General features: G+C 43.4%; 1 protein-coding gene across 1 annotated transcript in view; it reads right to left on the bottom strand.

Annotated features, from left to right (window-relative positions):
* Positions 1-14,164, bottom strand: part of DISC1 (DISC1 scaffold protein) — a 295,665-nt gene that overhangs the window by 243,317 nt on the left and 38,184 nt on the right. The window contains 1 exon segment of the mRNA XM_060096696.1: positions 5,848-5,995. Coding sequence (XP_059952679.1) covers positions 5,848-5,995 — 148 coding nt within the window.

Here is a 14,164-nt window from a genome sequence, read left to right as displayed (position 1 = left end):
TGACAAACGTCACGGGCTGGATGAGCAGTTGGCAGAGTGAGAGACAATTTTTTTTTTTTTTTTTTGCTGTACGCGGGCCTCTCACTGTTGTGGCCTCTCCCGTTGCAGAGTACAGGCTCCGGACGCGCAGGCTCAGCAACCATGGCTCACGGGCCCAGCCGCTCTGTGGCACATGGGATCTTCCTGCACCGGGGCACGAACCCGTGTCCCCTGCATCGGCAGGCGGACTCTCAACCACTGCGCCACCAGGGAAGCCCCCCGAGAGACAATTTTTTAAATTATTAATGACTATGTAATTATGTTAACACGCAGTAGAAAAGCGTAAGAAAGGAACTGATTTTGAGTCATTGTTCTCTAATTGTGTTAATAATGGGACAGATGGCTTTGGCACGAGAAAAGCCAACATAATGCTTAAATAACTGAAGTGTGGAAAAGAGCGATCTAATTCAACCCCCTCCTTTTCTCATGAGGGGAGTGAAGTGTGGAGAAGGTAGGAAACTACCTCAGGTCACAAAGAGCTGGGTAGTGCAAGAGACAGGACCAAATCCAGGTTTCCTGGCGCTCCAGTTGGGGGTTCTTCAAGATACTGTGGGGACTTCCCTGGTGGCTCAGTGGTTAAGAATCCGCCTGCCAATGCAGGGGACACGGGCTTGAGCCCTGGTCCAGGAAGATCCCAAATGCCGCGGAGCAACCAAGCCCGTGCGCCACAACTACTGAGCCTGCTCTCTAGAGCCTATGAGCCACAACTACTGAGCCCATGCGCCACAACTACTGAAGCCTGTGCACCTAGAGCCCGTGCTCTGCAACAAGAGAAGCCACCGCAATGAGAAGCCCGCGCACCACAACTCTGCCCCTGCTCGCCGCAACTAGGGAAAGCCTGCATGCGTCAACGAAGACCCAAGGCAGTCAAAATTTAATTAATTAATTAATTAATTAATTAATTTAAAAGAAGATACTGTGAACCTCCTCCTTGCTGGGTGTGTCAAAAGCAAGGCTGAAGGAGTGTTTTCTCCAGGGCAACTGAACCACGTTAGAGTGAAGGTTCTTCCTCTCTCCCTCTCTATACACATGCATCTTGGTGAACCTACATGTAGATACACATATGTATCACATTCATTCATTCAGTGAATATTTATGGAATACTTATCATAGGTCAGCCACTGCTCTAGTGTCTAGGAATAAAAAGATAAATACAATACAGCCTTGTCCTCGAGGAGCTCACAGTCTGTCAGAGTAGACAGATATTCAAGGAAACAGATTAACTTAAGAGCCAAGGCAGGGGTGAGGTCATTCAAGGTGCTCCAGTCATTCAAGGGGTAGATGCTGTGACTGACACGGGCAAGGTTTCACAAGGATGGGAGCTGAGCTGAGTTGTGAAGAATGAGCAACAGTTAGGTGACAACTTCTACTACTTCAGCGTGTGTCAACTGCAGGGGCTGATGACGCCTAGTGAAATTCCGGCTGCTGGAAAGCTAGGCAAGAGCTGCACTGGAAAAGCTTTGAATGTCATGCTAAGCAGCACAGACCTTATCCCAAGAACAATGAGGGCCACCGTGCATGACACGACGTTTCCACCTGAGGCATCACGGAAGGTGAATGAGAGGGAGTAATACTGGGATCAGGAATCCAGATTACAATTATTAAATCAGAACTGAAGCCCTGACGTGAGGATGAGCGAGGGGAGCAGGGATGCAGTAAAAGACAGCAGAGTCCACAGGACTTGGTCCCCAATTAGACTGGGGAGTAAGGTCTTAAGGGGAGGAGCCGAGGCTGAACCAGAGTTCTTACTTGGTTCACTGGGTAGATGGTGGCATAAGTCACTGAGACTGGGGATACAGGAGCAGGGACTGACCGGGGACAAAGAGAGTAAATTTAATAACTAGATAGTTTTAAAAGATAGTCAATTTAGTAAAGGCAAGAATAAAACAACAGTAAATTTTTAAGGTAAAAAGGTAGCACACTTAGTAAAGCTCAGGGAGTTGTTCAAAAGAAAGCCGAGTTGTGGGCTGGAATTTTAGAGAGAGACCAGGGGTAGGGATAGAAATTTGAGGGAAATTAGGAATTTCCCTGGTGGTCCAGTGGTTAAGACTCTGTGCTCCCAGTGCAGGGGGCCTGGGTTCAATCCCTGGTCGGGGAAGTAAGATCCCACATGCTGCACAGCGTGGCCAAAATAATTGAAAAAAAAAGAAAAAGAGGGGCCTCCCTGGTGGCGCAGTGGTTGAGAGTCCGCCTGCCGATGCAGGGGACACGGGTTCGTGCCCCGATCCCGGAGGATCCCACATGCCGCGGAGCGGCTGGGCCCGCGAGCCGTGGCCGCGGGGCCTGTGTGTCCGGAGCCTGTGCTCCGCAACGGGAGAGGCCACAGCAGTGAGAGGCCCGCGTACAGCAAAAAAAAAAAAAAAAAAAAAAAAAGAAAAAGAAATTTGAGGGAAATTAGTACATTAGTGGTACCTGAAGCACAGGAGTATCTGAGATCCCCCAGGGAGAGTATATAAAGTGGGAGGAGAGGATGGAGAAGAACAGAAGACAGGGGAGCATCAATATGAAGGGGTCGGGGAGAGAAACAGGAGCTCTTCAGAGATGGAAAGGAATGGCCAGCAGGGCAGCAAGAGCACGAAAGAGTGATTTGAGAAGGCCAAGGTGAGAGAGTTTCAGGGATGAATCCAATTGATCAAAAGTTCTAGACGGTGCCGTGACAATGCACAGAAGAAGCATTTTAACATGTCTTTTAACTTGAGCAACTAGAAAATCATTACCAACTTTGGTAGCAGCCGAGATAGAAATCAGAGCCTGGTGGGCTCAAAAAGTGAATGGGAACTAAAAACAGCATCCAGGTAACTCCTGTGAGGAAAGCAGACAGGGTGAACAAGGTACGCCACGGGTTTATATGGGCTTCATAAATGATTAATAATACACTTCTGTGGAGAACATATTCGGTTGAGCGACGTGAACACGCTATCTTTATGGGTCACAGTCAAATATGAGAAAGGGCAGGGGGTGTAACCTGAGTGAGAAAGCAGGACATGGCCTTTATTTTAGTTCACTGTGTTCTATGAGACACGCAGCTGAGACCATAACAAAGCATCACTCTCCAACCACATCATGTGTAGCTAAAGAGATGATCATTGGAGAGCAAGTGGCAGCTTGGACTCAGAGAGAGAGCACAGGAAGCTAGTTCCAAACTGGGACTCAAGCCAGAGGCGAGGTTTGTGCCCAGGCTCAGTACCCACCCACTGGGGGCCTGCACAAGTCCCTGAAGGCTTCCTGGGCCTCGTTTCCTCATCTCTAAATACAGATAGGGATGTAGATGATGATGATGTAATCTCCATAGAGATACATATATCAATATACAAAATCTACAACCCCCTGGAATTGTCTTGAGGATTCAATGAATTACTTCTTATTCATCAAAAGAAGAATAGATAAGCAAAATGTGGTATGTAATACAATGGAACATGATTCAGCCTCCAAAAGGAAGGAAATTCTGACATGCCACAACATAGACGAACCTTGGCCCAGTGAAATAAGCTAGTCACAAAAGGACAAATACCATATGATCCCACTAATGTGAGGTACCCAGACTAGTCAAATTCATAGAGACAGAAAGTAGAAATGGTGGTTGCCAGGGGCTGGGAAGGGGGGACAAGGGAGTTAATGGGGGTTTTTTAATTGAAGTATAGTTGATTTACAATGCTGTGTTAGTTTCTGATATACAGCAAAGTGATTCAGATACATAAAAAAAAAAAATATATATATATATATATATATATTCTTCCTCATATTCTTTCCATCATAGTTTATTACAAGATACTGAATACAGTTCCCTGTGCTATACAGTAGGACCTTGCTGTTTAGCTACTCTATATATAGTAGTGTGTATCTGCTAATCCCAAACTCCTAATTTATCCCTCTCCCCCCACCTTTCCCCTTTTGGTAACCATAAGTTTGTTTTATATGTCTGTGAGTCTGTTTCTGTTTTGGAAATAAGATCAATTGTATGATATTTCAGATTCCACATATAAATGTTATCATATGGTATTTGTCTTTCTCTGCCTTTGTCTGACTTACTTCACTTAGGTATGATAATCTCTAGGCCCATCCATGTTGCTGCAAATGGCATTATTTCATTCTTTTTCATGGCTGAGTAATATTCCATTGTATATAGGTACCACATCTTCTTTATCCATTCATCTGTCGATGGACACTTAGGTTGCTTCCACGTCTTGGCTACTGTAACTAGTGCTTCTATGAACATAGAGGGGCATGTATCTTATCAAATTAGAGTTTTCTCTAGATACTTGCCCAGGAGTGGGATTGCACGATCATACCATTGCTCTATTTTCAGTTTTTTAAGGAACCTCCATACTGTTTTCCATAGTGGCCGCACCAATTTATATTCCCACCGACAAGGTAGGAGAGCAGGGAGTTAGTGTTTAATGGGGACAGAGTTTCAGTTTTGGAAGATGACAAAGTTCTGGAGATGATGGTGGTGACGGCTGCACAACAGTGTGAATGTACCTAATGCCACTGAATTGTATACTTACAAATGGGTGAAATAGTAAACTTTATGTTATGTATATTTTATCACAGTGAAAATTTTTAAAAAATGAGTTCCTTCTTAAAGCACTTAGTAACTCTTACGCAAGTTAAGAGTGTTACGCAAGTGTTTGTTAAATTAATAGAAACACAATACACTGGCAGATGCTAAAAACGGCCCGAGACTGGGGTGGAGGACCAGAAACACCTCCAAAGATCAAAAGAAAGAAAGAATTAAGTAGAACGTCAATTTGGGAAGGGCCTGTGTGAGAAGGGGGCAGGAAACAAGGTGATACTTCAATGTCAGATGAAAAAAGAATAGAAATGGGATGTGAGATTCACCTGTTCTTTAAGAGAATCATGTAAAAGTTCACTCAACCAACATTTATAAGGAAGCACCTACCAGGTGCCAGGCACTCTGCTACGTGATTCCCGCAAAACTGCAGGACAGGCACGTGAGAAAACAACCAGCCTTGCTGTCAAGACGGGTTCTATGGAGCTGCCAAGATCAACTGAATGTAAAATGAGGACTAGGCTGGACAGGCCTGTGATGGTCAGAGCCCATTGGAAGTTGGAAATAAAGTGTAATTGCTGTGGCCGTGTTTATACCCAAGTAGAAGCAGACCTGTGCTCTGATTAGGCTAATCGCATTCATCACTACCCCTTCCCTCTCAAGCCTTTACCCAAGGAGAGAGGTCACCAGCAGACAGATGAGAACAATGGTTCACAGACTTTTCCAACAGACCAGCACCTGGGACCCGGCCCCAGAGAGCCTGACTTAGCTGGTCTGGGGAAGAAGCTGGACATTTAAAAACTCTCCAGGTGATTCAAACGTGCAGCCAGGATTGAGAGCCACCGAATTAGAAATAGCTTCTGCCCTCCATCTAGTTCCGGTCCTGGGAGACCCTTGGGTAGCCGAAAGAGCAGAAGATGCTCTGGAGGAAGAGTCAGGAGGAGGATGTGTTTTCATGCCTCAGTCAGAGGGGACCATCTGTGGATCTTACAGGATGACAGGAGACCCAGCTGCCCTTGGCAAAAGGAAATCCACCTCCACCTTCTCAGGGGGTGGGTGGGCTTCCCGGGGGAGCTTAGCACCCAGTCGTGCCTGTGCTTGTTGATGGGCCCTGCTGGCACTTAGCAGAAGGGCTTCCTAGGGCGTGTGACCCACCCCGGTCCCTGCCTCTGGAAGGAGCCCTCACCTGTCCAACCGGCAGACGGGTGCTTCCCAGAAAACGCAGCTAAGGGTCTCCCGGGCTCTTCGCCACTCAGGAGCAGGTAGAGGGAAGAGGGCCCCCAGGGGAGAGTATGTACCTCTGGGCCGCCCGGTGCAGGGTGGCCTGGGCCTGTGCCCTCAGGTGGCCCAGGAGGCCACTGAGGGCCGGCTGCTGTGAAGGGAGCTGAAAGTGCAGGCTGCTTCTCTCTTTCTCCAGGGCTTCTAATCTTTGTTGGATCATCTCAGCTGGAAAACAAAAATGATGAGAGGGGAATAAAGAACCATAAAACTCAAAATAGACAATCCAGTGTCCCTGGGCTCCACCCCCAGCCAACAGTCACCTCAATGACATAATACAAAGGTCACCCGTTTCTAGATCATCACTTTCATCTCTTGGTTCATGTTTTTAAGAATCTTCCATCTTTTTATTGAAAACACAGCCCCACTAGCTTTCGTTCTTCTAACTCTCAGAGGTTACAGTCTATGTATTTATATGATGATTATCATTATGACCATTACATAGGAGGATACATCATACTAATTATTTTTAAAACCATGATGGCTATTTGGGAGAAAACCTGCTAATTTTGATGAGTCTGTATAACCGGTTGAAAAATATCAATGCTCATGGGGCTTCCCTGGTGGCACAGTGGTTGAGGGTCCGCCTGCCGATGCAGGGGATGCGGGTTTGTGCCACGGTCCGGGAGGATCCCACATGCCGCGGAGCGGCTGGGCCCGTGAGCCATGGCCGCTGAGCCTGCGTATCCGGAGCCTGTGCTCTGCAACGGGAGAGGCCACAGCAGTGAAAGGCCCGCGTACCGCAAAAAAAAAAAAAGAAAAATATCAGTGCCCAAATGTTGATTTTTGAGACTGTTTCCTTAGAAACTGTCCATCAATAGAGAACCAGTCCCAATTACTGAAGTCACAGAAGTGATGTTCAAACTGTCACGCTACAGCTGACCAGAGACCTGCTTCAGCTTGGGTGGAGGGGAGGCAGGCTCAGGTGTCGTGTGCAGCAACCCTGAGCCTCTGGGGATGTCAACTGCAAGACCTCCCCGTCAATTTACCATATGCCTTGTGACCAGTAACCAGAAACTTGCTCAGAGAATTTGCCAAGGATTCATTCTAGCAATACCAGAAAGGGTCGTCTACTTCCTGTTCAAGACCAAGTGACAGCTACTGCCAGGGCTCTCAGTCTGTGCCACCTTCTTCAGAGAGACAGCAGAGCTAATTCAGATGCTACACTTAAAACACACGGTGGCGTCTGGCCTGACAGGTCTTCTAGGATAACGCCGAAAGGCACCTGACCCGTTCTCTAACGCCAAAGCTTCATACTTTTAAAATATTTTATTTTAATTAATTTTTACATTTTTATTAATTTATTTACTTTATTATTCAGTTATTTCCTTATTTCTTGCTGTATAAAATCAAAACTTCAATGAAAAGCGATAAAGTTCTTACCTTATATGCTTTAAAATAACATACTGATGCAGTGGTAAAGATGTATTAAGATACTATTACATAGGGATTAGGAGAAAACTGAGTTTGCACCTCAACTCTGACATTTCTAGCTGTCTGACCTTCAAGTGACTTAACCTTTCTAAGCTTCAATTTCCTAATGCAGAAACAGGCCTAATAATAGTCTGGACATCATAAGATCTTCTGAGGATTAAATGAGATAATCCACACAAAGCATTTAGCACCATGCCTGGCACCCAGCACGTGTCCAAAAGGATTGGCTATTATTAGTAGTGCCAGCAAGTCCTGGCCTCCAAGTGTCCACAAGAAAGTCAGAAACCCAGGCTGGCCTCCCTCTGCCGGCCACCACATTGTAAACTGCACCCTCCCACTGCCAGGTGAAAAGTCCGCAGAGAACACACGCTGATCCAGCAAAAGCAAACACTGGAAATGGGAAATTGACTGCTAAGAATCACATTCACAACGAATGGCAAAGGAAAATATGAATTATCCCAGGAAACAACTGTGATTAGGTATGTTCTGTGCTGTCATTCATCTGCAGAAGTGTGGCTATCTTAAGTTATTTCTATTTTATGATTTTAAAAAGTGCACTAGATCACTCCACACCAGTCAGAATGGCCATCATCGAAAAGTCTACAAACAATAAATACTGGAGAGGCTGTGGAGAAGAGGGAACCCTCTTGCACTGCTGGTGGGAATGTAAATTGATACAGCCACTATGGAGAACAGTGTGGAGGTTCCTTAAAAAACTAAAAATAGAACTACCATACGACCCAGCAATCCCACTCCTGGGCATATATCCAGAGAAAACAATAATTCAAAAAGATACATGCACCTCAGTGTTCACTGCAGCACTATTTACAATAGCCAAGACATGGAAGCAACCTAAATGTCCATCGAGAGAAGAATGGATAAAAGAAGATGTGGTACATATATACAATGAGACATTACTCAGCCATAAAAAAGAATGAAATAATGCCATTTGCAGCAACATGGATGGGCCTAGAGATTATCATACTAAGTGAAGTAAGTCAGAAACAGAAAGACAAATACCCTATGATATCACTTACATGTGGAATCTTTAAAAAAATGACACAACTGAACTTATTTACAAGACAGAAGCAGACTCAGGGACTTCAAGAACAAACTTATGGTCACCAAAGTGGAAACGTGGTGGGGAGGGATAAATAAGGAGTTTGAGATTAACGTATACACGCAACTATGTATAAAATAGATAATCAACAAGGACCTACTGTAGAGCACAGGGAACTCTACTCAATATTCTGTAATAACCTATATGGGAAAAAAATCTGAAAAAGAATAGATATGTAAATACGTATAAACGAATCACTTTGCTGTACACCTGAAACTAACACAACATTGTAAATCAACTATACTCTAATATAAAATAAAATTTTTTTAAAAAGAAAAAGTGCACTAGGATGGTCATCACCGACTTTATAGCTTACTATTGTCTCTAATTTCTAACTTATCACCCACTCCATCCTCCCAATGGCTATCCCATTTAGCACAACTAAATGCTGTATTTGTGACTTCACGTCATTTGTGTGAATCCTGCTGTTTCTCTAAGAAAATCTCTCCCATCATGCTCTCTGTCTGGCCAGTGGTTTGAGGAAACATAACTTCACTGTCTCTGGCTTTTCTTTCTTGTAAACGTCTGCAAGATTTCTGCAGACACTGTTCATCTGATTTCAGTTTGTAGCTCGAGATCGAAAGCCAGAATTGTAGAGAATGCTGCACATAGCAGGTGCTGAATGAATGTGGTTGACTAACCATCTGACTGATAGAACACCAACAATTTAGAATTTGGGTCACATTTGTAAACAACGCTGAATAGTAAAAACAAAGTTAACCATGAAAGACATTACCAAGCACTAAGCAAAATGGTGCATTGAATATGTTCTTAATGACACTGTAAATTTACTTTATGATTCTAACACACTTTATTTGTAGGACCTCAGCAAAGAAAATGCTAACCAACCTCTCATTCCACTTTGGATCAAACAAATGCATTTTTTGATGCTGCTACAGCATACTTATTAATGTTTAATTTACGGGCAGTGCTCATCTGTTATTCACTGGCACCTCAGTCCTAAGTGCCTGTTACTTGGGTAACAATACGGAAACAGAATGAAAGAAAAGCACTTTCTACATCTATGCATAAATAAGCAAATAGGCATTTACAGAGCAGCAAGAAATCTTCACACATAAAGACATCCTGCTAAACAGATTCAATTCCTACTGCCTTGTTCTGTCTGTGGGATGACAGAATATATGGTGTAAACCATTTTCTTGGCTGTGCAGCCATTCTACATTCTAAGGAGGCCCTTTAAAGTTAAGAAGCAATCAATGTCTTCCTAAATCATTTTCTCTTGGTTTGTACATAAGAAATGCTATTCATTGAGAGCAGAATATTGTAACAATTCCACATGACCGTACACATCGTGTGAGATGACCAGTTTACAAAGAACAAGACTGTGATAAAAGGGCTTCCCTGGTGGCGCAGTGGTTAAGAATCCGCCTGCCAATGCAGGGGACACGGGTTCGACCCCTGGTCTGGGAAGATCCCACATGCTGCGGAGCAACTAAGCCCATGCGCCACAACTACTGAAGCCCACGCACCTAGAGCACGTGCTTCGCAACAAGAAAAGCCACCGCAGTGAGAAGCCCTCGCACTGCAACAAAGAGTAGCCCCCAATTGACACAACTGGAGAAAAGCCCACACACAGCAACAGAGACCTAACGCAGCCAAAGATAAAATAAATACATTTAATAGGAAGAAAAAGACTGTGATAAAATGTATTTCAGACTAACCCAAGCCAGCCTCTGACATTTCAGTGTGTTGGACTCATTATCATAAAAATCAGCCACTATTGGGGCACTAAAGCCTTCAGGCATAATAATCATTTCTGAGCATCTATTACAGGTCTGGCACCATATATACATTATTTCTGAGCTTCACAGAAACTTGTAGAGCAGGAATACAAATGCAGAACCTAAAATGCAGAGAATTTAAGTAATGTGCCCAAGGCCTCAGAATGAGTAAGCAGCAAAGTCAGAATCTGAACCTTGACTCTTCTGGGGTCAAACCCTGGGGTTTTTCTATTATACTTCCCAGGAGCCATGCCTGAAGCCATGCCTGCTCCTATAGTTTCCCCATCACACAGGGATGCTGTCTGTCTATTCATTTGTCGGGCTCCCTGGAGACTGGCATCCACTGGGCAGGGCCAAGCCTTAGTCATCTCTGCCAATATCCAGTTCCGCGCTAGGCACACAATAGGTACTGGTTAAAGGCTGAATAAATAAATGAATGTCTACATTTGTATGAAGAGCACTGTAGACACAGAAAAATAACAACCATTCTACCTTGCTATCTATCAATCATGTTATCCTCACAACGACCTTGTGAGGGAAACACGGTTGTTTCTACTTTGCAGATTGAAGCACTGAGGCTCATGGAAAGTTTAAGAGATTTTTCTGGGTTAGTCGCACCGCTATGTGGATTCAGAAATAAAGCCAAGGTCTGTCTGACTCCAAAATCTGTGTGCTTCACACTGTGTTCTACAGGGACGATCACATCCTACAGTGTACACCATAACCTGAAATACACACCCGGATGCGTTACGCACATGCAAACTATCAACTCATCTTTCACCTTACCCACCTTTCTCACAGAAAGCAGTCAGAAGCCAAAACAAACAAACAAACTGGCAATAGTGAAGACAGCCTCAGATCCAATTCTAGGGGAATGGTTAAATAAACTATGGTACAGCCACTCATATGGAATGGTATGTAGCAAGTCAAAAAACAATTAGAAAAACTATGAGGGAATATTTTAATATTACAAGAGAAAAACAGGATACAAAATTATATGCACATAGGATCTGTATTGTAAGATATAAATATGGTTTTTAAAAAACTCAGGAGGAAATAAGAGTTTGGGCAATCAATCGTGCGATTGTAGGTGATTTTTTTCTCAATTTCACTGCTTATCAAATCAGCTGTAAAATCTTGAGCTGTTTAGTATTTAGAAAAGTATTCTATTTTTTTAAAGCCTACTGGTTACTTATACTGCTCTTTGATTTCTGCATTAAAAATGGAGATTTGATTTCCTCAAATTCTTAATGCTAAACTGCTTAGGGTAAGCTTGGTCTGCCTGGGTCACAGAGCTTTTCAGTGTATCCCAAAGAGGATTGCCAGAAATGTTATATTTTAAGCTCACCGATGTGTGGAAAGAGGACTAAGAAATCACTTTGGTTGTGGTATAAAAGGAAAAACAAACATTTGGGGGAGATACAAAAATTTCAGGAGACAAGCAATAATTTAACCATGATACTTGCCCACTCAGCACTTAGCCTGTCACCTTGTTCTTAGTACATATGTGTTGATTCACTGTGAAGTATTTCCATAGAATATTGGGTTTGAAGCATCTGTTCTTCCTCAGTAAGACTCTACCAGGCAAAATGAATGGTGAGTGATCAAAATAACAAAAGTAATGAAACTTCCAGGTTCTTCCCCAGGTCTTAGGTGTGTCATAACACTAGCAAGCACTGTGTGTGAGTGTGTGTGTGTGTGTGTGAAGGGTGTGCACACAAATGCTGTCAATTGGCTTGCTTCAAGTAGCAGTATTCAGACACATCAGAAAACATACAGAATTCCTCAGGATCATGAGCTTTTCAAAGGAAGGCATGGTTATGGGTCCCTCCAAAATACTCTTTGCCTCAACTCTTAAAACTAAATTCATAAGAAAATGTTTCTTTCACCAAATGTCAATCACCAAATGTCCTAGGGAAGTAACTGACCAACTGAATTTTGGTCACTTATATAAAAGCCTCAGATTTTCAGAACTATAAAAATCGTCTCTAAAGTATGTTTTCACAGATGCCGTGGAAAACTGGATCACTGCATCTGTGTGCTCTGTGCTCATCGTTCAGAATCTGCGGAGACTGAATTTCCACTGGCAGCCCAGTTGTCCGTGTACTTCTAAGAGCCACGGAAGGGGCCCCCCAGCAGTCCAACCACTTCCGACTCCACTGTTATCACCACTCCCACCCCCACCATCACCACCAGCCCGGCCGCCACTGCCTCACCCTACTGAATATATCAGGAAGACAGACCCATCCAGCTCTCCAGCTGTTTATTGGGAGACATGAGTTGAAAGCACTCACAAGATGGAGGAACATTCATTTCCAAATAGCTGCAAAGTAGAGAACCCAAAAGAGGACAAGGGAGGAAAAGCCACTTAGCAGCACAATGAAGAAAGTTCAAAAGAACACACCCCAGGGCTTCCCTGGTGGCACGGTGGTTAAGAATCTACCTGCCAGTGCAAGGGACACAAGTTCGAGCCCTGGTCCGGGAAGATCCCACATGCTGCAGAGCAACTAAGCCCGTGCGCCACAACTACTGAGCCTGCGCTCTAGAGCCCGCGAGCCACAACTACTGAGCCCGCGTGCCACAACTACTGAAGCCCACACGCCTAGAGCTCGTGCTCCACAACAAGAGAAGCCACAGTAATGAGAAGCCTGCGCACCGCAATGAAGAGTAGCCCCCCATCGCCGCAACTAGAGAAAGCCCGCGCGCAGCAACGGAGACCCAACGCAGCCAAAAATAAAATAAATAATTAATTAATTAGAAAAACACACACACCCCGAAATATTAACAGTGGCTATCTCAAATAAAGGCGATTTTTAATTTATACTTCTGAACTTTCCAGATGTTTTTACAATGATCATGTATTGCTTAAAATTCCACTTTTATAGAAAATCATCTAAACACCCCCGTTAAAAGGTAGAGATAGTCAGATTGGGTAGAAAACCAAGATTCAGTTATATGCTGCCTAAAAGAAACCAGTCCAGCTTTGTTTGGATTAGCATTAGGATGATATATCTCTTTTCATGGTATTACTTTAAAGCTTTTTATGTTTTTACATTTAAAATGTGTTCCTTAACAAGGACCTATGGTATATCACAGGGAACTATACTATTTTGTAATAACCTATAAGGGAAAAGAATCTGGAAAAGAATATTTTATATATATGTGTGTGTGTGTGTATATATATATATATATATATATATACACACACACACACATAACTGAATCAGTTTGCTGTGCACCTGAAACTAACACAACATTGTAAATCAATTATACTTCAATTAATTAATTAATTAACTAATAAAAATGAATTTTGATAGATTAAAAAATTCCATTTTTAGAAATAAAAGGCAATTATCAGCTGGTTCATTCAGGCAACAGCAAGCAGGGTTCCTACCTGGAGTCAACTAGCATGAATTATGAAGTAAACACAGCTGGGTGTGATTTTTTTTTCAGCCATTTAAAAATGTGTAAACTGTGAAAGAGAAACCCTTGTTTAAAATGTAATGGCAGATCCTCCTACATGAAACAATTTTTATGCCATGTTCTTCATTTTAATTGAATTTAGATATATGATCAGTCATTACCCAAATGGCTCAATCACTTCAGCAATTACTAACTCACTCAGCAGTCTAGGTGCACGGCTGATAGATGGAACACCTCTGTGTACTGAGTATTGAAGTTTATTGGTATGAAAAGAGCAATGCTTTATAGCAGACTGACCACACCAGCAAGGCTGTGGGACATTTCTGCAAAGCAACAGCGCAACTTAAGGATTCGGCCATTGATTCCTGGGCCTCCTATAAAATGACACTATTGCAAATCCAAGTGGCCACTTTTGAGCCTCTCCTTCACGGGCTCCTTTATCTTTCTCCGCCTCTGTTAAAGGGTTTGGGACCATTTAATAGTTGACATGCCTCTCAGTCCTCCGAACCTTCGACTGGCACCGAGGCTATTTTTAGAAATCATACAAATGAAAAAAGTTCAAATGCCTATTCATTCTCTCTGTCCATTGGTTTGGGTTCCACTCCATTTTCACGATCA

Source organism: Mesoplodon densirostris, chromosome 1, assembly GCF_025265405.1.
Source record: "Mesoplodon densirostris isolate mMesDen1 chromosome 1, mMesDen1 primary haplotype, whole genome shotgun sequence".
NCBI lineage: Eukaryota > Metazoa > Chordata > Mammalia > Artiodactyla > Ziphiidae > Mesoplodon > Mesoplodon densirostris.
The sequence above is the reverse complement of the archived record's forward strand: the minus strand, read 5'-3'. Positions and strand labels throughout refer to the sequence as shown.